The sequence below is a fragment of the Bactrocera neohumeralis genome, chromosome 3 (assembly GCF_024586455.1).
Source record: "Bactrocera neohumeralis isolate Rockhampton chromosome 3, APGP_CSIRO_Bneo_wtdbg2-racon-allhic-juicebox.fasta_v2, whole genome shotgun sequence".
Lineage (NCBI taxonomy): Eukaryota > Metazoa > Arthropoda > Insecta > Diptera > Tephritidae > Bactrocera > Bactrocera neohumeralis.
In genome coordinates, this window is record NC_065920.1 from 6,227,872 (window position 1) to 6,253,331 (window position 25,460).

Genomic DNA, 25,460 nt, shown 5'->3' on the forward strand with positions numbered 1-25,460 from the left:
CTATTTTTATATTTTTTTCATTTGAAAAATAAAAAATGAAACAAATAAAATCAAAATCATTATTTATAGTAGTTATTTATCGCGCATTTACATACATACATACATACACTGATCTATGTATAAATTTGTGCTTACCTTCTTCTCTTGTTTGAGTCTTTCGTTTTGTTTTGGTTTTGATTTACACTTTTTTTAAATATCCTTAGCAAAATACAATTTCATATATTCATAATTAATATTAGCATTATTATATTCGCATTAGTTACTAGTTGTTGTTGTTGTTGGTTTCAGTGTGTGTGTTTTGCACAAAATTTAACACTGTACGTAAGTGTGGCTAAAGGTATGTTGTTGTTGTTCTTGTTGTAGTAGTAGTACTTAATATAAAGCGCGCTGCTCCCTATGATATACAGACTCCAAAAAAATTTTCTAAATTTCAATGACTTCAATTTGTTTTGACTTGATAATCATTTGCGTTTAAATTATACAATAATTAGTGTTGTTGTTGTTTTTCTCTTGCAGTTTTTTGTTGTATTACTTTTCAATTAGGTATTTGTTGTTGGATAGCTAAGTTCAGTCTTAGTTCCTTACTCTCACAGTAGCTGGAAAAAATATTTATTTCCGTTATTTTTGAATGTAGACATGTATATTTGTATGTATGTGTACCTCTGTGCGTAAATTCCACTCAGCGGTTGTACATTTATTTGGCGAATGTCAATAGAACATGCCACACACATAGCATGAGCTGCAGCAAGCGTTTCTAGTGTTGCGAGCGCACGGATGTGTCCGCCGTTGATTCGGGAGAACCCGCTTTGGAGGCCAATGCGCTGTCGCCGGTTGTGTTGTTATCGGGTACAAGTGTAATTTCGCTTTTCTTTTGATGCAACATATCGATTTCGGTTAATGCCACATCAGGTTCCTGCGGAATAAGAATGACATGTTGTTTTTATTGTTGTTCTAACGGGTTTTCAGACACTGCTTGAGAGTCATCTAAAGGTGGAACAGAAAGCGACTATAAATCGCGGAACAAAGAGGTGTTAAGTAAGAAACTTCGAAGGAACTTGCTACCAGGAGGACTTTCGACCAAGGGGGTCCGTTACTATCCGTAAATATGCCGGCATAAAATTTGTATAGAGCGGAGTTTATCAGTCTACAACTTCATAAAAGCTATTATCGGGTTTCGAGACACGACTCTAGGTCTTTATGTACTGTTTTTGGTTTTTGATTTCGATCTTGAAGGTACTTGTCGATTCAGAAACAGAATATTGGAAGTGAAATCAATTAGGTGGTTAAGGATTTTAAATATAGACACTTAAGCGGAACAGGGTTTCCGACCCTATTTAAGAGACATCTAAAACTGGATAGTAGGATTACTCGGATTTCGAGGCACGACTCCTGCTCTTCCTCCAGAGTTTTTGGAATATTGACTTCATTGGGAATAGGGTTGCCAGGAGCGAGTTCTTAGGAGACCGAACCAGACTATAGATACAGAAAAGGGTTTCCTCTTTGGTAGTGATAGACGACCTCTTCCTGTAACCCGCTTACCCCGAGTGGGTCTATCCACTCTCCTTCGTCATGTTGGCAAAAAACGATACCCTTAGACTTTCTATTAAAAAATATTGAGACCCTTGTAATCTCTTTGGTGGCTTCAAATATACAAATTCACCACACCAGAGGTGAGATTTTCATACTACTAGGCATTTAAAAAAATAGTTGGGCACCGATGTTGAGTGAAAGCAGAGAAATTCAATAAATATCATGCTAAAATACCGTTACTCACCTTTTCCAAAGCCGCATCGGATACATTCAAATGATAGCCCTCGCTGCAATAACGTTTCAGCAATTCAATGCCCTCCGCACGGTAATCAGCATAACGTGTTTCCCAAGCGTCCAGCAGGCGATTATAGTAACGTGGATTGTCGATAAATTTTAGGTAGGTATGTGTGTCGGCGGTTGGGAAGATGCGTTCGAGTGGCGCACAGCGCGCATTCTCATCCTCGGCGATAATTAGGCAGCGTACATCGTCTGGCAGTAGATTGGCGAGTATGGGTTCGAGATATTCTTCGCGAAATTCAATCGAACGATTCGTAAATTGATTGTGTTTGCGCACCTCTTCGGCAGTGAGGCAGGTGGTGAAGATGCGCTTATCGTGACACAGTGGACCCGTCAGATTCAGCTCTTGTTGTATGTCTTTTTGTTGCTTTTCATTAAGTTTTGGCGGCACCTGCGCAATTTAAGTATAGAATTCGAGGTAAGGTATGCAAGTAGAGATAAAATTTGGTGTACGCACCTGATAGAGCGCTGTATTCAACACAGCTTGTATAAGTGGACCCTTCACATGCAAATCCAGTGGCAGTTCGGAGTGCAAAGACGGTGAGATATTGATTTCCAACAACCATGGTACAAGATTCTCATCCAGCAAAACATCGAAACCGAAGAGTTCAAAACAATTATAACGAAAATTGACATTCTGACGATACATGCGATTCAGGCCCGATTCACCGCTAACAATGGCTTTAATCACTAAATTGCGTAATGTCGCCCAGAGGCGTTTCGTATTCACGCCACGTGTCTCCAGACATGACCACAGCGATTGTAGTGTCCATTTGTGACCCTGACACGCATTGAAATCTTCGTTTTTCGAATAGTTTTGTGAGAATTTATTGATGCTATAATTGGTGAGATGCATGCAACGATCGTCGAGACTAGTCAGCTCCGAGCTGTACTTAACTGCGGGAGATAGAATGGGGGGAAGAGTTATAATTGTGGACTTGTAGGTATGTTTGGCAAGAGAAAGGTACTCACCCGATGCGAAACGCGCTAAGCCATCTTTGTACATATATATTCGCAAGGGATTTATCGATGTAAGCACCACATAAATACGCATATCAAATTTGCTATCGTTGATAAGCAGTGGACGCTCGATATATCTGCATAAAGAGAAAAAAGATATGTAAATATATAAAGCAAGTAATGAAGGCGAGGTTCAAGCGGAATCGCCGTCGTGACTTCAGCTCGACAACTAGGTTATGCCTATACCCACGACAATCAGTTCTAGATTGAGTATTTTATCCAATAAAGGATTGTAATCTCAGCAGAATTCTTCAGAACTATTTGGAGTTTGCCTTATGTGTCTACAACAGCAACGACCAAGACTTAAACATTTCCTACGACAGCCGGGTCTACATACTTAACCGGAACGGACCGGATTTTATCCGGCCACGGACTGTCAACTCAGCAGAAATCTGCCGCTACAACAACAACAACCAAGACTTAAGCCGTTTCCACGACAGTCGGATTTAAGTAACCGAAACGAACCCGGCCAAGTCCTATTAATTTAACACTATTCCTCGAAATTTCTTCAGGAATGTTTTCTGGCGCTACAACAGCAACAAAAACCAAACTTAAGACTCCGCTAATGAAGTCAAGTAACGTGCTGTTCCGATGGGTTTAGAGAAGGGTATTAGTTGTAAGATGAGTGGGTACATTGAAAGTGGTGGCAAGAGTCAAGCGAGTACTCGTTGCATGCTGGACATACATTTAGTCAGGGTCGTTTCGTCATAAGTACGAGTTTAACATTCTACAGTATCAAGAACGAAGTTGCGCAAAGGTCACTCTAGATTCTCGTGACAACTGGAGCTCATCGTCGGTAATGGGTGGAGGTATGATGTAAGTGATTCGAAATAAATAGAAGTCTCATTGTAGGGCTTTCTCCGTATCCGCGAGGGAATAATAATAATAATAAAATTGCATATACACACACTCACTTTTGCACTACCAACGGACGATCTTTTGGGAACTGACTCCATTTATTTACAATGCGTATACCGGTGCCGCGTGCACTTGCTGGTGGTTTTACAATCCATTTTGTCAGCCTCGAAGCATTCTTGGGCCAGACTTGTCGAAGATTTTCCAAATCATCAGGCATTACATAAGATCTGCGGAGAAATATTTTATTATGACTCAATCTACGCGTTTGGAAGGAATTTTGGAAAACGGCTAACCTCAAAATAATGTTTTTTTACACTATGCACTTTAAAGAGTTAATATTTATAGAATTAAAAATTCTACTCAGCAATATCAACAATTGAGGTTATGTTGCTCAACATTCTCGTTTACTCACTTTTGCATAAAACCAAATTCCTTTTTGCCAAACTTCTTCATATTATTATGTATACTCCGCCACATGCTATCCTTGCGGCCGATTCGAAACGAACCCGGCATATGATTGTACTTTTGGTGTGAGCGTATTGTGCGGAAGCCTGGACTTTTCATGTGTTTCTCCCAAACGGCCATCCAGTCGGTGGTGTCTAAGAAACAGAGTACACAAAAATATTATTAAAAAAATTATAAACAGAGTTGCCTTGATACGCACTTTTAATAATGCGAAAACCTGAGTTGAGCACCACACGTTTTACTATTTTCGGCATTACGGGACTAAGTTTCCACTTGAGCACACGATGCAGTGTTGGCGGCACAGCTGGACCCTTTTCGGCGTGCGATGAGAAATTCAAATAGGGTGGCACATTTGGAAAAATACTTGGCGACAATATACATTCCGGTTTGAAGTATTCGCTTACTTCGGTATCGGCTTCGCTATCTTCCGTTACGTCGTTGCTCACTTGTTCGGGTGGTAGATAGCGTATATTTCTACTTTGGTGTATTTCATTTAAATCACTAACGAGGTAGAATGGATGACCGGTATATTCTTCGTCCGAGTCACTATCGGTATAATCGTTTACATCGTCGATTGCTTTAAATAAAGGAGAAATATCTTTGTAAATAAAATTGATTATTTATGGTTTGGGTTGTGCACAACTCACCAGCACAGGGATCATCCTCGGGTGTGTTGCCATGCTTGCTGCGATCACCGTCACCGCCTTTAGCTAAAGAAACGCCCACATAAGTTGAATTATCGGCAATTGGATGGCGATTATGATAGGTGTTGCGATTATCGTGTGGCATATATTGTGCGGCATAAACGCTAGTCTCATAAGCGGTTGCTGCCGTCTTATTAAGGCCATTTTGCGTAAGCAGTTCCGATTTCTTATCATTATGATTAAGCAAACTACTAGCGTGGAATTGATTCACAATGATTTTGTTTAATGCTTTCTGGGTTGGTGCAGCAATGTATGACTTATCGGCAGTGCTTAGGGCAGAGGTGCCACCATTGATGGCAGCAGCATTGGTGGCATTAACACCTAGGCCACCTCCAGCACTGGCGCCAACGCCACCACCGCCGCCGGCGGCACGTTTGGGTGGTGATACCGAACGCCGTGGACTGCCATTTGTCGGTGTATGCGGGTGAGGATGGGAATGGCGTTTGGAGTTATGCGCAATTGATTTGGACGCACCGACCGGCTCATCGCGGGGTCGCTTTAAAAGCAACTATAGCGTTAGGGCGCATGCACAATGAGAATATAACAAATAAACAGCGCAACACGGAACATAAACAACACAGCAACAGCATCAATTCACGTACGGGATACGCAGGAGCGTTGTATAACGGTTTTTGCATTAGTTATCGTGTGGTGTGTAGGTGTGTGTGCCATTGGTTATGGAAGGAAGGAACAGAAACAAAATCGGTACACAAAAGTTAGGTTAGGTTAGTTACATATACAATGTAAGTGTGACAATTACTTCCAAATTACTAAAACAAGGGTTAAACAAAATTATACAACAAATTTTATAGTGAAATACCAACTAATAACAATATAACGAGAGCACTGAATCGATTTGAATAGCTAAAGTTCAAAAATATAATGCTTCAACCGGAGAGATGTTTGTGATTTGACGATAGTTTCGAAGCGATAATTTCAACGTTTCCTTTTGAGTGTTACAAAAGTTAAAGTTATTTTTGGCGATCTGGGGTAGAAATCTCTTTCCCGTTTTCTGTAACCACGAAAGGCAGCCATCTTCAGGCTGAGCGGATTTATGGTGTGGACGATGGACGTTAGACGCGTAAAAGGCAATTCAACACACACAAACACTTTTTCGCTAAATATTCAATCCCGCTTTCAAATCGATTCAGTAACTACTCGGAAATACAAAAACACTAAACTTTTGAAATACTTTTTTCGTATAAATTATTTCACAGCTCTACATACCTGTACGCCGGTCATCGGCGTGGTGACGTCTGAAAAGGACGTTAATGGTGCTGCAGTATTACTACGAATGCTAATCCTATTTGACTTATTCAGCGAGGCATTACTAATTATTGACGGATCTATAGCTGGCCCAGTCAACGGTGTGCCACCACCTCTTTGACGTTTCACATTCGTACCATTTAGAATATTGTTGCTATTATTGTTGATGTTGTTATTGTTATGATGTTCATTGTGTCCCGGTGGTACATTAATCATATACTTATTATTCATACTGATATAATGATTGGGTGCATCGATTTTACAACCATGTGGAGTATGAGCGTGATTGTGTGATGATAGCAAAAGATTCTTTTGCACATACAATTTATCCTTGTACAGTTCGACTTCTTCCAGCCATGATTCATGGAAATCGAGTATTTCCAAACCTTTCGTTTTCACACCGGCACTCTTACCACCAGATGCATTACTGCTGGCATTCTCCTTTGTATGAGTGTGAAGATGCGTATGACCATGGCCATGACTTGTGTGACCGTTCTCTTTGATTTGATTCGTATTTGGAGGCTGTGGCCTTTTTTCACTAATTGGTGCCATTTTCACTTTGAATTTTGATTTCTGCAACAAAACAGCACATAAAGAAGAGAGAAATTAATTATGTTAAACAGCTAATGTAAAGCAAACAATATGCAGTAGCGCCGAAAAAGATAAGCTTAAAAAAATGAACCAAAAAAAAAACGAAAATGACAGACAAATAAAGTGAAGGTAATTCAAAAGTAACAACTTGTTGCAATGTCGCGCCGCCGCTGCCGCGCTCCTCACTAACTGCAACTGCGCCCACGTTCTCACTCATTGTCCGACGTCGAAAGTCGAAAATTAATTGATAAATCCAACACACAGCGTTGAGTAATCTTTCAGCGCGCGATGTGCAATGGAAGCTGTCCCCGTCTATACTCGTGGCGATGATTTTGTGTATGGCGGCGGAGCACACAAAAATAACTGAAGCTATTTTCGTGGTAGCATGCCACACAGACCTCTTAGTTAATAATACTAACAATACCAGCAACAAGCCCAAAATAAAAACAATATGGCACGAGCACAAGTATTCGCCTTTCGATTGAGCAATCGAAGCAAATCAATTGTATACTCTGAATGTCTCGGATGAGACGAACCGATCAGGCGCAAAGTAAAAATTGAACGCTTGATGAATTGTCGCAATAATGTACCAAGTGTGTGCGTCGGTGTGTGCATGGCTATGCGAGCGGGCTGTACATCGTGACGGGACGGACGTAATGTTAAGCAAGCAGCAAGTCTGATGCCAATGTCTTAAAATTATCCCAATATACGGATGAAAAACAGGGATTCCCGCCTACAACAGGTAGACGAAGACGCCAATGTCTGGCACAGTTGAGCAAGCGGCATGCAATTAAGAGCTGACACAGCAACGCTTTTTGATGGCAATGAAGTTCAATGTCGCAGAATACAGCTGGGGCACGTGCAATATTAATACACATATTTACAGGTTTACAAGTGTGATGACTTACAATTCTATTTTCGTGGTGTTGCAATTTTAATTGTGCTATAATAAAATCTTGTTTATGCTTTTTTCACTATTATTAATGCATGTGCTTTTAATTATGTTAATGAAAAAATATTGTGCACAGTCAAATTATATTTAAAAAATCACAAAATTTTAAATGTTTTATAAATTTTGACTTTTTACTCGAAACTCCATTTACAACTGTTTTGTAAAGAAATTTGTATGATTGCTTGTGTGTGTGTGTGTGTAGATGACAACGGAAAAGGGCGCACAAATCCGCATCCGTTCACCACTGTTGGCTAATACAATCGAACATGTTGCAACGAGGTTATATTACAAATACAACAGAAACAAACAAATTCGCGCAAATTTTGCTGGGCAGAATTGTCATGCGTTGCCGCTATTTTCTTTTTTTCATTTCTCACTGCTTTCCCCACACACTTGAACAAATAATATAATACAATATGCATACTTTGTGCAAATTGTAGTTGTTGTTGTCATCTGGTAAATTCCAATTCTTGGCTAGAGTATCCATTTCGTAGAAAATATATGCTCACATATGAATAATCAACTTATTTAAGTGCTGGCAGCGACACTTTTATTTTCGTATTAGTAATAAAATTTTCTATTTTTTGTTTATTACGACAAAACAGTTTGCTGAGAGCATTTTTGTTTGTTGGCAAATGCGGTGCGTAGAGACGTGACTCGGTGGATTTTTGCCGGTAATGCTGGCGCTCCTGCAGCCACGCTTGATTTTTTTTTCGTTTTTTTTTTTGTTGCCCCCTTCCAATTTGACACTGGCACTTTTGTTGCTAATTTCCTTTGGATGTATACACTCACCTTCACACTTATGAATCACACACAGTTAATTTAGTTTGTTTATTTATTCTGTACTAAATTTCGAATAGCGACATTGAATATTGAAAATTAATTGAAATAATCTAACAGAATTTTTCTTGCTTACTTTGTCGAAGAGACAGACGAATGTGTGTTTGGCGTTGCCAGCAGCGAATTGTTGGCGGGATTGCGCTGGAAATTTACACCACGCGTTGCCAGAAGTTATTTTTGGTTTTAATAGAAATTAATATAAAAATTTGAATTGTAAGTAAGAGCATTTACGCAATTTTCAAGAAATGTTGTGAAATTATTTGAAATAATATTTTCTGACTGACATATTGCGCAAACATTTAATGATTGTTAAAAAATACTTCAGTTGTGCACTTCTATTTAGCCTTTTATTTAGGCCACCCTGTGTCGGTAATAGTAGAGAACCAGAGAACGTATATGTAAATACGTTCGCTGATATACGTTCTCTGGTAATACAATTGGAATTGTAATAGAGCGTAGATTATGGCAAAGCTAATACAACAACCTTTTTTTTAAGGTTTGATATAAAATAATTGGTTTCTGTCTAAGTTTGTGTGCCCTACAACATACATATGTACATATGGAGAATGGTGTCCAAGCAAAATTCAAAATTGATGGACTAATCTAAATTTCTTTTCTTGTAGAAAGCATTAACATTATTCTTACGAAAGAGTTTACAAAAAAGCTAGACGAGAAAGTCCGACTTCAGACCAGAAAAGTCTTGCCATCTATAATATTTGTAAGTCTCTGGTCATAGATTATATTCAAGACATTCCGAAACCTTATAGTCCGATTTTTAAGATTGTAGCCTTGGCTCCTCCAACGAGCTTTTGGAAGTTAAAGCTTTAAAAACTTTGCGAACCCTTATAGTCCGATTTTTAAGCTTGTAGTCGCTCCTAAACTCTTTCGTGGAAGCTATTTTTGGCTCCTCCAACGAGCTTTTGAAAATTAAAGCTTTTGCAAATGAAAGCTTTGAAGACTTTGCGCACCCTTTAGCCTTAAACCTCAAGACATACTATATGTGTACAATTAAGCTTATTTATAGCCCTACATCCAACTACTTGGTTCACATATCCCCCTGTGATTATCCTTAAGTTAACAAGTCTCTATACCGAAAAGACAAATGATCGTGAACTACTCATTTCTTCTCTAAATGCTTTATAACCGCATAACTATTGCTTCGGCATTTCAACCCAACAAAACAACAACGCTAACGCGCTTAGAAAGCTTTTTTGGCATCAAGCTCTGTATGAAAGCCACTCACAGTCTGATTTGTTTGCTGAAGCCGACGATTCCTCACCGATAGCCAACATCTTCACCAAGCGCAACCAATTTAAAATATATTTATGGTTACCCAATTGGTGGCATTGGTGCTGCTGGTGGTCCATTTTAATACAATAATTTATTAGACACAACCGAATGCTGTGAGATTCCCCGATTACACTTTCCCTCATAACAATCAAATCAAATATTTACCTGGAGGATACTCTTCTGGTAATAAAATAAACAAACATCTGACGGCACCGTTTCAACCAGAATCCCAAATCGTTAACTTGTCCGCCCATATTTTCAAAATAAACTCATCAATTAAGCCATTCGACCAGCAGTGCCGACAAAAAACCGAAAAGCGGCCAGAGGCCCGCACAAGGATCCGCGCAGACGCCAACGACGGCCATCGCCGTGTTGGCAGTGTCGGCTTAGCGCCTGCATCAAAGCGTTGCGCAAGCAAGTAGCCAATCAACCAATCACCGGCTACTGCCACATGACCTACATGTCGGCGGAGATACCGATATGTATGTATATGTATATATACGGTCATATAAATTTAGTTGCTTGCGGGTAGGTCTTCAGCTGCGGACATGCGTTCGCACCATTTGATTGGTATCTCATCAAAAGCAAAGGTGGCCGCGCGGAAGCCACTCAAAGTCATGTCGCACACTTGGCGCACCGACAGCAACAGCCACAACAACAATAACAGCACCGCCACCGCAGCTACTTCTTTTGCCGACTATTGCGTGTATTTATGGCCTATTAAACGGCCATGCTGCCTGCCACATAAATCAGTGGCGAGCACAGCAGCGTAGCAAGCGCGTGTGTATGCGTATGTGTGGAGAAATGTCTATTTTTGTTGTTGGCTTCTGGATATTGCCATGTTGCATGACATTGTAATGACTTCATCATGACAAAATTATCGCAAACACCGACATACACCTCACATTTTATTGCCATGGCATGAGAAATGGTGGAGAAAGGTTGTCCATTACTTATCGCAACGATTCGCTACACGCGCTCGAGGAGGTCCAAAGGCGGCGCAGCGGTACAGGTAGGCATTTGGCATTAGAAGCTGACAGCTGGTCGTAATTGAGAGATTGAAGTTTGATTGTGTTCGAAGAGTTTTACCTGGATGGAGCGTTTTGATCTTTTCTTACACGTTTAAGCCAACTTCGAGCGGCTTCTGTTGAGAGGAGATGAGCTCTAAAGTATTTGAAATGTTCCACAAAGTGTGCTCTATAAAATTTTACTCAAATGTACTGAATATTTCGCGTTAATCTCATAATAACTCTGTGTTCGAACTTATGGGATGAAGTCCTTCGGAAATATCTCTAAATATTATAAAGTTTTGGTTCGCTAAGAATTATCTTTAATCCCAAAAGCATCGTCGTTTCCAGTATCAAAAAACTGTAACGGTTCTGGTGATTTTTATAAAGCTTTGATAGGCCAATGCCAGGCATTAGGATTTTAGGATTGTTTATGGAATATTAAGACCATAAAATATATAGCCTGGATCAACTTCATCCATGAAACGGTTTCTTGCGTCTTTTTTTCAGCGGCTCTGCCAAGAATGGGCTCGACAACTGATCTCTATATAGAGAATTAAATGGAATTTTCAGGAATTTCAGAGTCCAGCCTTGATCCTTTACAAAACTCTTCTAATTTCACTACTTGGAGGAGGCTTAGGCTTAGATTAGATCAGATAAGTAAATGAGAATGAGACCGCGACCTAAGGTCTAATGTGCCTTCACCTAAGTCACAACGATCCACTCAGCGCCAGCAAATTGATAAATTCCCATTTGCTGCTCGGTGCTACTGAGACGATGTAATCCCTATTTGGAATCGTGGATCCAAGGGACTTTACCCTAGCCTACAGACTGCTGTGCAGTCCTTTAGCAGGTGTTCTGGAGTTTCAGACTCCAAGTCGCAGAACCGGCGTGTTATATAAGTGCTTCTTGAGCTTTTATAGCCAGTGTAGAAGGCGACAAGTAGCCTGAATTTCACCCTTGGGAGGCCGTTTACATATTTTAACCTTTTATGGTTGTAACCACCCATTAGCAACTTGGCATGCCTAGGAGTTGTTGCCAATACTTCTCCCTACCCACTGCTTCATCCTTGCAGAGCAGCTTTTTTATGGTGTGGGGATCCACCGAAATAAAAGCCTCCGTTCACACCATGTCGGTGAATGTTGCTAGTCATTCGTAGAAAGCTGTTGGACTTGTGGTGAACGCAAGCAAGACAAAGTACCTGGAGTAGCTCGGAGGTCAATCTCTCTATAAGTTTCTCAACATTCCCGTCCTACTATATTGCGCATAATAATGGACGATAACCAAAGGAGACTTCTCGTCTCAGTTGGATCATTCGAAAGAATAGGTCTCCGCAAAGTCTTTGGAGTCGTCCGCATGAGCGATGAATATCGAAAAAGATGTAACCACGAACTCTGTGAGCTCTACAGCAACATGGATATAGTCGAAAAGCGCCCAAAGACGCCCACGCATCCAATGAAAGCCTCCAGGTCGCAATGCACTTTGAATATACAACTGGCGTGACCCCACAAATCATAAAAGCAAAGAACGAAGTTTTGTATTCTCGGCCTAGACCGACCCATGCATGTAGTGCCAAAGCATAAAAAGAAGTTTTCAAGCCAAATAATTGAAGATCTCAAGCCTAAAGACGACTATCAGAGGAATATTTCGAATACAAAGGACAGATTGGATTGGATACTGTGTCTGCAACGGCCAGAGTCTAAGTTCATGAGCTCCAAAGCACGCCATTCCAATTTATTCTGCAGCGGCCAGAGTCTGAGTTCATGACCTCCACGTTTTCAGCAACCTTTACGTCAGCTACCAAACTCCGAAACCCGAAATGAGTGAAGCAGACAGCGCCTGCGCGGCACTTTGTACCTCACCTTACTCCTTTTCTCTACTCTTTTCTACGCGCATATCGCATTTCCTCCGCGGCATATGTGTTCTTAATTTGCCAATTGAATGCCAATTGAAGTGCCGGGTTTCAGCGCGTTTTCCTCCTTCATCTAAGCCGCGCGTTTTTATTTTCAGCTTTCCGTTGTGAGTTGGAGAAAATGCATATGTCTAATTTGGACAGACAAAACATTTCGAAAGCAATGGAAAACTGGATTCGCCAGACATTCTAGCTGCTGTGGGGAACATGCTTGCCTTCACTTCTCTTCTTCTTACATCACTTCACGTTCTGCCTTTGTTTGGTGTTTTGCCGCATTTTTTATGAGTATTGCGCCAACATGTTCGCCGCATCGCATTATCCTTTCGCTATTTTCGGCACCTTTTTGTAAACACGAGATTTTCGACGCGCTCAACAACAATCGCCGATCGACGCGATCGACAAATGTGCAAAGCGTTTGGGCTTCCAAATGCTATCGCTAACTGTGAGGGGGAGCGGCAGACAAGGCAGCGAGCGAGTGTTGAGTGCGGTGTGCGGCGGCGGTGGTGGTGGATCAGCTTACCAAACTCAAGGTGCATTTCACCAAGTGTATTCGGCTCCAAATTATCCACTAATTGATGGGTTGGTAATCACAAATGCTCATACCGACGCACTTATACACACACATACACACACAAGTGCTCGCTTTCAATTTGTAGGCTGGTCGCTATTGTTGATCCATTAAGTCGAGTAGCAGCGTCGATATCGTGTGGGTTATTATGTGTGCGGATTAAAAAGTGGTATACCAGCAAATGGGCGTTATCTGCAATTTTCCCACTTCTTACAAGAGAATTAAAGGATTTACGGCTGCTCGAGGTAATGTTATACCTTTTCAATTAAGACAGCGAACCTTTTCATCGAGACTTATTAATATGTTAATAATTGAAAGATTTTTGCTAATTTTCTGTGCGGAAAACGGGCAAAAAGTGGCTAAAGATGTTCGGAAAATGGGGAAGATATGGTAGAAGATGTGTTGTGCTGATAAATTTGCAAAGAATGGAAATGTAAAAGGAGTAAAAGTGATACGTAATCTTCCATGGTATGATTTCAGCTGAGAACACCTGCGATTTTCAAACAAAAAAAAATTAAAAAGACCTGGAAAATATCAGATAAATGAATGCAGATGGAATATTTTCCAAGAGAGAAATCGTATTTTCTAGTTTCATACCCTCGTAATAATGGAAAATAACGGTACACCTTCTGTGGCAAGTTGTCTTCGAAAAAAATTATTATTTTTTAAAGCTTGATTTTCCATAATACATCTCCGCCAGAGGACTTAGTCTGCCTGACTTTGTTGAAAATCTGTCTACTTGAAATCAGCCTTCATCAAAGGGATATTCACAATTTTTTGGTTAACACACAAACTCATTACTTCTTGATAGTAAACTGAGCAAGAAAGATAGAGCATTAGCGCATTAGGAAGTGTTCGAGGTATGCGTCTCGGCTAAGTCTATTATTCTACCACTTGGAAAACCTCATCCGACGATCTACAAAAGCAAAAAATAATAATAGATTAAATATCTGCCGAGGTATATGTTAATTCCCCTGGCTTTGCGAGATCAAGGCTTGAACATCTGAGAATTCATAGTTTTAAGATGGTGCCTGTTCTGGTTAGTCCATTTGCTTCACAGTTCCCAAGGTTATCATTATGTCCTGGAACCAATTGCAGTTTTATTGTGAAATAGTATAATAGATTCACTAATAGATCAAGTCATTTCTTCACTAACTTTGGCGAAGGTCATTATCCCTAACCTAACATTAAAGTCGTGAAAACTAGTTGAGCAGAAGAGTTAAGAGTCGGTTATAACATATTTGTATGCGAAAATATCTGCATCTGACCTCTCAACCGGAGTCTAATTGCAGATGGTCAAAAAACTGGTTAGTCCATTTGCTTCACAGTTCCCAAGGATATCACTATGTACGGGAGCCCTTTGCAGTTTTATTGTGAAATAGGATGATATATCCACTAATAGATCAAGTCATTTCTTCACTAACTTTGACGAAAGTCATTATTCCTAACCTAACATTAATCCTTCGTGACAGAAGAACATCTTCCAAACAGGCTTAAAAGACTTGAGGCTCCTTGATCCCGTAGACGATATCCAGAAGGACCTCCGAAGGAAGCTGTCTGGGATGAGCAAGATTTTTCTGCTTGTATCTTTTTCAAGAAGTGGATTTTGGGAAATTGTTTGAGCTTTCGGTGATCTTTTTCGACCAAATGTATATAGTTCGGCAAATAAAATGCATAAAGTGATTTGGTAACCTGTTTTGAACGAATAAAAAAGTTGCTGAAATTTTCTGAGTAATGAAAAAGCTCATAAAGCTTCCATTTGGAGCTTTCGTAGACACAAAATTAGTAGTATTGAATAGTAATAAGCTTATGTGAAAATTTTAGTTAAGTGTATCAGCACTTTGGCTCGCAATTAATTTTTCTGATCTGAGTTGTAAAACAGCTTTTCGAGCTTTCGTAGAAACAAAATTAGTAGTATTGAATAGTAATAAGCTTATGTTTTAAGTTTATTAGGACTTTGGCTTTTAATTATATTTTTCTGATCTGAGTTGTTAAAAAGCTTGCAAAGCTTGTTTATAGAGCTTTCATAGACATGATTCTAATTATGTTGCTAAACAAAAAGCTTCCAATAGAATTGAAGTTAAGCTTTTAACGATTCGATTTGCTATTACAATTAAAAAAAAAAAAGCTCGCAAAGCTTGCTTGTAGAGCTTTCTTAGAAACGATTTTAATTATATTGATAAATAATAAGCTTACTAGCGGAAATAAGTTAAACTTTTAACGATTTGCAGTTATATTTTTTGTACATATACATATACATATATACGCCGTTATTCATATATGTATATATACATACATACATATATACATACATATCTCAAATACGAATTTATGAATTACAAAAGCCAGTAGCAAGCTTTAATCATCTACAACATACTTTGCATTTATATAACCATAAACACACATATTTATGTATTAATGTATGTACATACACCGCACTCATGAACGCTTCTCATGAATAGCTAGTTAAAAAAGCCATTCAAAGTTGACAACTCAATTCTCTTATTATTATTTATTTATTTGCTCTGCTGCATGGTAAAGCTACGGAGGCTCAACAAAGAAAAAGTAAAAATATTTTTATTTTATTCATTAATTTTGTTTGCTAGTTGTTGTTGTATATATTTGGGGTGCGCAAGCGCGAAACTTAAGGTGAATATTTACCTATCAACGATTTGTTGGCTAAACGAATTTTCGACACATACGAAATAAAGTTGGAAATTTATGAGGCACGGAATCCCAACATTTCATATTCAAACACACATACATACACACACACATTTCTATAAATATGAGAGGAGCTAACCGCATAGCGCGCGGGATTAGCGGCCGGTGGACGCGTTGTTTTGCATATGAACCGCGCGTCGCCATCATTGTAGGCAGCTAAAGCGTTGACCAACACAACAACAACAACAATGCGACAATAAAATATAAAAATTAGTGCTTGCTGATGAGTGTGCGCTGCCTTTGAGATTTTTTTTTTGATTTTGGTTTTTTGCTGTTTTCTGTTGATTTTTGCTTTTGTTTTTGCTGTGTTTAAAATTTTAATTTAAAATTATCTGCAAACGAGACAGGCAAATGGTATAAAATGAAATTTAAAAGCATGTTAAGAAGCTGTTTATTTGACATTGATAATTTAGCAAAAGTTTTCAATATTTTGACAGCGCACACTGATGACTTATAGAGCGGCATTAATTTAATTTGTCAATTTGTCGATGTTCGGCGGCGTTTGCCTGCATATTTTTTTACAGTGAAGGCAAATGTGTGTAGGTATAGTATGTGATTTGTATATGGGCTGATTTTTAATGGGAAATTTGGTTTTTGAAAAGCGAGTTTGTGTCTTAAGTCTTTTGTTTAATATAGTATTGGTGTATTGTGTATGTGTTTATGAGTGTAAGAGTGGATATAACGGTTTACGTGAAGGGAAATGATTATGAAACTTAGTAGCTTATAGTGATGTAATCTTATTTTAGCTCAATTTCGAAATTCGAACACAAATATTTTGATTTTGTGCGACTAACTTCGGTAAATGGAAAATTCCAGTTTTACTTAAACTTATTCGCTAGAAAACAATTGCTCTAGACTAATAAGCAGAAAAAAATCACTTTTTACCGTTTAGCGTAATTATTGATTTTTCAGTTCAAAATTTGTGTATTTCAGTTCACACGTTTCTTTTGAAAATAAAAATATTTTTCTCAATAAAATTTTGCAAGATTTTTTTGGAATGTTTGGCAATTAAGTAATGTAAATATAAATACTTCTGCCCTATAACATGAGGGGGTGGGCGGTGGATGGTTGATTACTCAAGTAACAAATGAGGATGGAGTCATGTGTAGAAATTCAGGCAAGTGAGGAAAGTTCTCTGATCGTCATTCGTTTAAGAGTGGCCAGAAACGATTCTTTAACATATGGCTCAAGCAGGTCACGGCATCCGGTCTTAGACCAAGTATCCTCTGGATAGGCAAAGAACATCCATTTGAAGGCCAGCTAAAAAGAGAGTCGAACCTTCCATGGTTGTACAATGGGTTTGAGACCCGTCACGTAAAAAACGTCTCCAATGAAAACTCCCGAATTTTTTTCAAAAAGATGCGGCGACTCACAGAAGGTTTCAAGACCGGAGCATACTCTTGTAAAACCTCCAGAGGTCACCTAGTTACTGATACCCATAGGGAACACTTCTCCAGTCTGCTGAATGCCAGTCAAGGCATTACACCAGGAGATGGCGAACCCGATTTCCATATCGATGACGATCGAGTAGACATTCCTTGGCCAACCTTGAAGAAGTTCGAATAGCAATTACCCTTATGAAAAACAACATAGCCGCGGAGGCCGATAGATTTCCGGCAGAGCTATTAGAACACGGTGGCGAAGAACTGATTATGAGCATGCATCAGCATTTTGTAAAATATGGTGGGATGAAAGCATGCCCAACGAATGGAATTTAAGTGTCCTCTGCCCAATCAACAAAAAGGGAGACCCCACAATATGCCTCCTCAACATCGCACATAAGGTTCTATCGTAAACTGATTGGACCCTATCATTGTGGTTTTAGACCTGGAAAATCAACAACTGACCAGATATTCACCATCCGCCAAATCTTAGAAAAGACCCGTGAAAAGAGAATCAACACACCTCTTCGTCGATTTCAAAGCTGCTTTTGACAGCACGAAAAGGAGTTACCTTTATGCCGCGTTGTCTGAATTTGGTATCCCCGCAAAGCTAATACGGCTGTGTAAACTGACGTTAAGCAACACCAAACGCTCCGTCAGGATCGGGAAGAACCTCTCCGAGCCGTTCGATATCAAACGCGGTTTCAGACAAGGCAACTGTCTTTCGTGTGACTTCTTCAACCTTCTTCTGGAGAAAGTTATTCGAGATCTGAATAGAGAAGCGAAGCAATGGGTCTGGTAATAAACGAGGACGAGATGAAATGTCTCCTGCCATCAAACAAACAGTCATTGCAATCGCGACTTGGCTCCCACGTCACTGCTGACAGTCATAACTTCGAAGCCGTAGATAATTTCGTCTTTCTTGGAACCAGTAATAACACCAACAACAACGTCAAACTCGAAATCCAAAGCTGAATAAGTCTTGTCAACAGGTGCTACTTCGGACTAAGTACGCAATTGAGAAGTAAATTCCTCTCTCGACGAACAAAAACCAAACTCTATAAGTCACTCATAATTCCCAACCTGCTATATGATGCAGAGGCTTGGACGATGACGTCAACTGGTGAGTCGAAGTTGAGAGTTTCGAGAGAAAAGTTCTGCGAAATATTTATGGTTCTTTGCGCGTTGGCCACGGTGAATATCGCATTCGATGGAACGATGAGCTGTACGAGATATACGACGACATTGACATAGCTCAGCGTTTAAGAGACAGCGTCTACGCTGGCCAGATCATGTCGTCCGAATGGATGAAAACACTCCAGCTCTGAAAGTATTCGACGCAGTACTCGCCAGGGGAAGCAGAGGAAGACCTCCTCCCCTTTCCAAAGACCAGGTTGAAAAGGACTTGGCTACCATGCCACATTTTGTTTGCTTGCAACAACAAGACAAACTAAAAACTTATTTCAAAGTATACAAAAAACCAAAATTTAAAAATCTCATATTGCATAATATGTGAAATAACAAAGGCAAATACGGCTCAGGTGCGTTAAATTATACAAAAGCTCTTTGAACAATGCAACAACAAATGTTGGGTATCATCAAATGAAATATTTGAAAATAACAAGCTGTGCAACTTATATAAAACCCTACACCTGTGCACCGAGGCGATCAGCCAACCGAGAGCAAGTGATGAATAGACGGACGGGGGCGAGTGTGTGGGCAGACAACAGGCGCTGCGTGGGAGTCCCACCTGAGCGCTGAGTGAATTGATAAAGGAAAATATTTTCAATTTTTTTTTTTTTGCTTGTTTAACGGTACTAGCATGTGCGCTTAACTGTATTTAAATGAGAGCGCAGCAATTTGATGTGATTTAAAAGCGTTCGCTCGACTCCACCCAGCTGCGTGTGTGTATAGACAACAAATTATACAATAGCACACGGTGGACAACACGACAGGATGTGCATGACAACAACAACACGACTAACATTTAATAATAACTGTAACTTATTAAATTACCGTTGTGATTGGTGTGAACCAACACATGTGTCCTGATTACAGCGCCAACAAGCGCCGCGTTATGAAACAGCGATGAGGTGGTGCACTAACACACACATACATACATATTTGCATACATACACACGTATTCGCATACACACACCCACATATAGTCTGACTGTAGTGGCATTATTTGTGCTTTGTGGGTGGCGAGCGGAAGTGTTGCAAGTGGAAGGTGCTTATTTCATGTCTCCACGCTGTCACTTGGCTCCCCCCGCATAGTGATTTTTATATGTGTGGCGTGCAAAAGGATGATACATGGAACTGCCAGAGCCTTCATGCACCACTAACCACCACCCACCCACCACCAAACGTTTTGTTTGATTTTAAATTTTAAATTATGGTTTTTGCTTCACTCGAGACTCGAACTGCGCCGCATGCCCGCTTTGACCACGTATTGTTGTTGCTATTGCCATGACATGCTCTAACTATAGTCTTCGTGTAATTTCTTTAATATGCGTTATACTTGTGAAGGGGACGCTTTGCGCGTATTTTGTGGTCAGTGGGTGGTGCCGCCGCGCAGCTCATCTCCAAGCGTGTCTACTTTCTGTATGCGAAGGCGCATAACTTGGACTGCATATTGCTGACATGTCCTTAATTATGGTCACAATTGTGTGGGGAGACCACTAAATTAGCGCACGCACACACACACACGCACACACATTTATCACGCCAGTGTGTGCGTGCAATTAGAAGCTCTCCTGCCGCCGTGAAATGTGTTGCTGGCTTTTGTAATAATAAACGAATAATATTTGTACACAAAATTGATTGTTTCCTGTCAGTCATTTAGTATATCTGGCGACTTTGCATTATTTATGGCATTTTAAAGACGCGCAACAGCAACTGTAGGCGATTGTTGGTCATATAGCCTGTATGTCCACATATTCATACACACTGTTATAACGGTTTAATTGCTATTTATTAATTTATCTATTGATTTTACAATTTTATTGTGAAAACTTTGAATATGTCGTGCGCAAAATGAGTCCAAGGGGAGTTTTAGAAAGTTTTTCTTAACAAAAAAAGTTTAGAAATTTTCACTTAAAAATTTGTTTGACTTGTTGGTAAAAACAGAAAACTTTGTTAATGGAAAATATGTATTAATTTGAAATTTTTAATGGCAAAAAAACATGAAAACAAGAAAGGAATGTTAACTTCGGCTGCACCGCAGCTTTAATAGCCGTCACAGGTGCTTTTTTATAGCATGAGACGCTATAAAAATTTCTTTATTTTGATAAATAAGTTAAAGTGATCCGATCAGATCGATATATTCGGATATTGTACCGCTGCTTTGGATCCCGAAATTTCGGGATCCCGAAATATTTCGGGATTTTAATGTCATATAATTTCGTGACAGATTTCGGAATAGAATTATATATGTTAGAGGTATATTTTTCATTGTGGGTTTTTATAACTGTATTTCGGGATCCCGAAATATTTCGGGATTTTAATGTCATATAATTTCGTGACAGATTTCGGTATAGAATTATATATGTTAGAGGTATATTTTTCATTGTGGGTTTTTATAACTGGCTACTTTTGACTTAGTTAAATTTGAGCGAAATATTATATCTTCTTATGATACCTTAGAAACTACTTTGGGAAGCTAGGATTATAGTTTTCTTGCTAGCCATTAGCTCATTTATACTATGTCTTAACATTTTGAAATTCCGAAATTTCGGGATCGGAATTTGCTACGGCATTTTAGTTCCTAATAATTTTGGTACATACTTTTAATTTTACATTTTAAGATTATAATACCTCCGTATAAAGAATCCACGAATTATAGCGGTACTTAGCTCAACTGCCAAAATTTATTTAAGCACCTAATAGGCCGATAAATTTTGACATTGTTTGAAGATAAATATCTACTAACGGCACTAAACTACTGCGTAGCTGCATTACGACTGTTAGAGAAGCTTCGCCTTGCTTTGCTCTATGCGGAGATTATATTACCTACCAAACATGCATCAATGAGAGAATTAACCGTAACACATGCATACAGTTTAGAAGAAAACTAGGAAACTTAAGAGAAGAGTTAGTATTGATTCCCAATATTTGTTCGAAACACCATTTACGGCTTAAGCTTCTCGGAAACGAACCAAAAACCATTTTTGTTCTATATATGGTAAAGATTTGCCTTTCTTCTTTCTCTCTTCTTTGGCACAATAACCGTACTTCGGTCTGGGCCGCGAATATACAATTGTATACGCCTGTTGTACATCCCATGTTCACATAGGTCGCTATGCGCTTGGTCCTTCCATTCGCTGCGTGGTCGCCTTTACTTGCGTTATCCACCCATCGCGGGAGAATCCTCTTGCATGCGAACGACATGGCAGAACCAGCGCACTCGTTTAATTTTTTTTCTCTAACTATATCCATATCGTAGAGCTCATGCAGTTCGTGGTCCCATCTTTTTTGATATTCATCGCTGATACGGACAACTCTAAACATCTAGCGAAGAACAGATCTCTCGAATGCTCTAAGTACTTTATCATTTCGGTACGTCATCGTCCATATTTCTGCTACGTATAATTGGATGGGAATGATAAGAGCATTATAGGCTGTAATTTTTGTTCGTCTATCATGCCGTAGAGCTTATACAGTTCGTGGTTCCATCTTCTTCGATATTTTCACGCGAACAAGTTTTTATTTGTCGAGAGAGGGATCTGTTGCTTAATCGCCTACCAGTGCCAAAGTAGCACCTGTTATCAAGAGTTATTCTGCGCTTTATCTCCAAAATAGATTATTGTTAGAATTTATGCTGGTTCCGAGATATCCAAAGACCTAAACTTCTTCAAATGGATAGCTGCCAACAGTGACGTAGTTTCCAAGATGCAAAGAATGTTTGTGTCTCATCAAAGGGAACTTTGCTTGCCCTCGTTCACCACAAAAGCAAAATGTTTCACTTCTTTTGCTTCTTTTTCTAGGCAGAAAAAGGCTGCGCTGTAGGCTCTGTTGTTAGGATATACTATGTCAATATCATATACCCCGGTTTTACCTTTATCTTGTCTATTACTTATCTTTGTTTATCTCATATCAGATTCTATTGAGAAATTGAGAGACTTTAAGTATGTGAGCTGTAATTGAGCTTGAAACGTTGGTAGACGGTAGAAATGATCCAAAATTGGGTCAAATCAGGCTATATTCGAGAAATCTACGAATCTAATGCTGTAGTTTTAAAAAAGTTAAACTTTTGAAAGGAGGGAGAAACGGAAAGGACAACAGACCTCAACCCATTTCAAATATGGTGGGCATTATCGCCGAAAATAGAATGTTCGACAGGACACGCTATCTAAAAGGAGACAATTGAAGAGCCCCGAGTTTGCTATTTTTAGTGTTTTGGAGTAATTTGTAAGAAGAAGAAATGGCAACTGAGACATTTAGCGGGTGCCATATAGCTTGCGCAAGAACTGTAGCTGCTCGACCTTCCCAAGCGACATCGCTCACTCTATGGGGTCTTGAAAAGTTCTAAGAAAATCCGTCGTTTTCGAGCCAAATTTTGTTCAGCGATGAGGCCCACTTCTGGCTCAATGGGTATGTAAATAAGCAAATTACCAGCATTTGGGAAAAGAACAACCTGAAGATATTCAAGAGCTGCCATTTCATAAAGAAAAAACAACGGTTTGGTGTAGTTTGTAGGCCGGTGGAATGACCGGTCCATATTTCTTCAAAAATGATGCCGGTGAAAACGTAACCGTTAACTCGTGATCTCGGCAACATTTGGTTCCAACAAGACGGTTCCACTTACCACTTCGGTGAGCAGATAATTTCACGTTTTGGACCGGTCGATTGACCACTAAGATCGTATGATATCACATCATTAGACTTTTTCCTGTGGGAATATGTAAAAAATAAAGTCTATGCGGACAATTTCGCTTCGATTCAGGTCTTGGAGCAAAACATCGCGCGTCATTCGCCAGTTGCCAGTCGAAATGCTTGCAGGAGACATCGAAAATTGAACTCAACGGATGGACCATGTGAAACTTAGTCGAAGCCAAAGTAGGGGACCTCGAAATGAATCACCCTATACATATACTATATATACATACATACAGTCGACCAAGAATTGTTATCTCGCCATCATTCTGCTAAACTCATTGCAAAATTTTCAATGACGCTTCGTAAATAACAACAAATTATAACAGAAAATTTAACTGTCCAACCTTTACAGCCTTACAACTGGAGCATGAAGTTTAATGAGAAGCTTGTTCTTTTCAGAATATCCAAACCACTATGCACTGAGCGACATTTAGAATCTGAATTAGGTTAAGATTCTCGTCTTAAAGTAACTATAACGGCATAAGAATCTGTGTGAACAGGAAATGACATATCTAAAAATATTTTTTTATAGTTGTTGTTGTCCATATAATTGGCTGATTGACCAACTTTGGTTATAAAGCTAAGTGAAGCATTTACGCTTGCATATTATTTAACAGAACGCTATCTAAACAAACTATTGCGACGGCTTAAATATATGCTAATGCAGCCAAATGCAAGCAGTGGCACTTATTTCTGTGTATATACATATGTGTGTGTGCGTTTGTGGGTTAAACAACTTAATTTTTATGGCTCTTCTATCCGAACCAATTTAGTGGCATGGCTTTTAACAAACGCTCACGCTTATATTTACCCGCTCATAATCACTCAATCAGCCAGCTATTACTACCGGCTAAGCATGCCACCATTATATATAGACGTATATATATGTATTTATGTATAATTACAACACTGGCTGCACGTTCACTCACCTCAGAGGCACTCAAAAGCCAGCGACGCGTTTTATTTCTCAATTGCATTAAGCCATAATCGTTTCGAAAATGCGACTATGGGAAAAATATGCAAATTCGACGAAGACTCTATGGTTGCCAATGTATGAGTGTGTGCATGTGTGTGTGCGAGAAAATGGTGCGATGGCGGCGGCCACGACTTTTATGCCTAGAAACAAGTAAAGTCTGTCTGTATGTTTGTTTATATGTAAATACAAGCATATTATAGTCGTTGTTGTTGTTGTTGTTGCTGTTGCCTAAGTGATCATACGACGACAAACGACAGGTAGCCCAAATATTTATAGTAGCCAATTATAGAGATACACATTAATGAGATTTGGGCAACTGTTGGGGCAGGCGCGGCATGCAGCTCCAACTAAGCTGCACAAACACACATATATACATACATACATATATACATATATATACATATATAGAGTATACAGCATGTAAAAGCAACTTGTTGCATGCGTTTTTTGGTGTCATAAAATCTGGACCAGCGACAAAAAGGCTTTCAACAATGCGCTGAGTTGTGGCATGCAACACAGGTGGATGCGCGGGTTGCCGGTAAAGGGGTCACACATGATTTTTTTTCCTATTTAAACAACTCACTTAAAGCGATTTGTTGTTATTTGTTTGGGTATGTGGTGGCAGGCAGCAACAAAAATGTTGTTGTTGTTGTTGTTGTGGTTAATGTTGTTGTTCCCCATACATATTTCTCCTCCACTTTGTTCACATTACGACCATTATTTGGTTATTAGGCTCTTATCAGCCAACAACAACAACAACGTAACTGCAACAACAACAACAACAAATACACGCTTGACCACAACTTTAAGCGGACTTAAGCTGTTTTGTTGTAGGCAGGTCTCTTTGTGCCCTTTTCATGTGTTGTCAACATCTCTGGCTTATTTGTGCGGCGGCTGTAATTATGCACACACACACACACAAACACACAATTGACTAAGCATAAATATGTGTTTGAGCTGCGCTGCGTTGCGTCGGCGCCTTTGATGCGGTGCACAATCAGCATATAAAAAGCCAAGAAATATAAATAAAAATTTAAATAAGAAAAAAAACCAACAATAGCAACAACAACAACAAGGAAATCTGTATTATCTGCCAAAGAAGTTATGACGCTGCTGAGTCAACGCACAACTCTTTATTTATCGCCGCGCTGCGCATAAATATTGGTCAGCCGCCGCCGCGCTGCTTCGCTGCATCCGCTCG

At 39.5% G+C, this 25,460-nt stretch overlaps 1 protein-coding gene across 1 annotated transcript; it reads right to left on the minus strand.

Moving 5' to 3' along the window:
• Positions 1-45: 45 nt before the first annotated feature.
• Positions 46-8,608, minus strand: LOC126751959 (tubulin monoglutamylase TTLL4). Its single transcript, XM_050462437.1, has 11 exons — positions 8,476-8,608; positions 6,102-6,713; positions 4,818-5,370; positions 4,370-4,747; positions 4,118-4,304; positions 3,762-3,932; positions 2,800-2,924; positions 2,285-2,724; positions 1,775-2,218; positions 661-913; positions 46-596 (listed from the first exon to the last, which is right to left on the minus strand). The coding sequence occupies exons 2-10, from the start codon at positions 6,690-6,692 to the stop codon at positions 755-757; spliced, it is 3,048 nt and encodes a 1,015-aa protein (XP_050318394.1). The 5' UTR covers positions 6,693-6,713; positions 8,476-8,608; the 3' UTR covers positions 46-596; positions 661-754.
• Between the last annotated feature and the right edge of the window lie 16,852 nt (positions 8,609-25,460).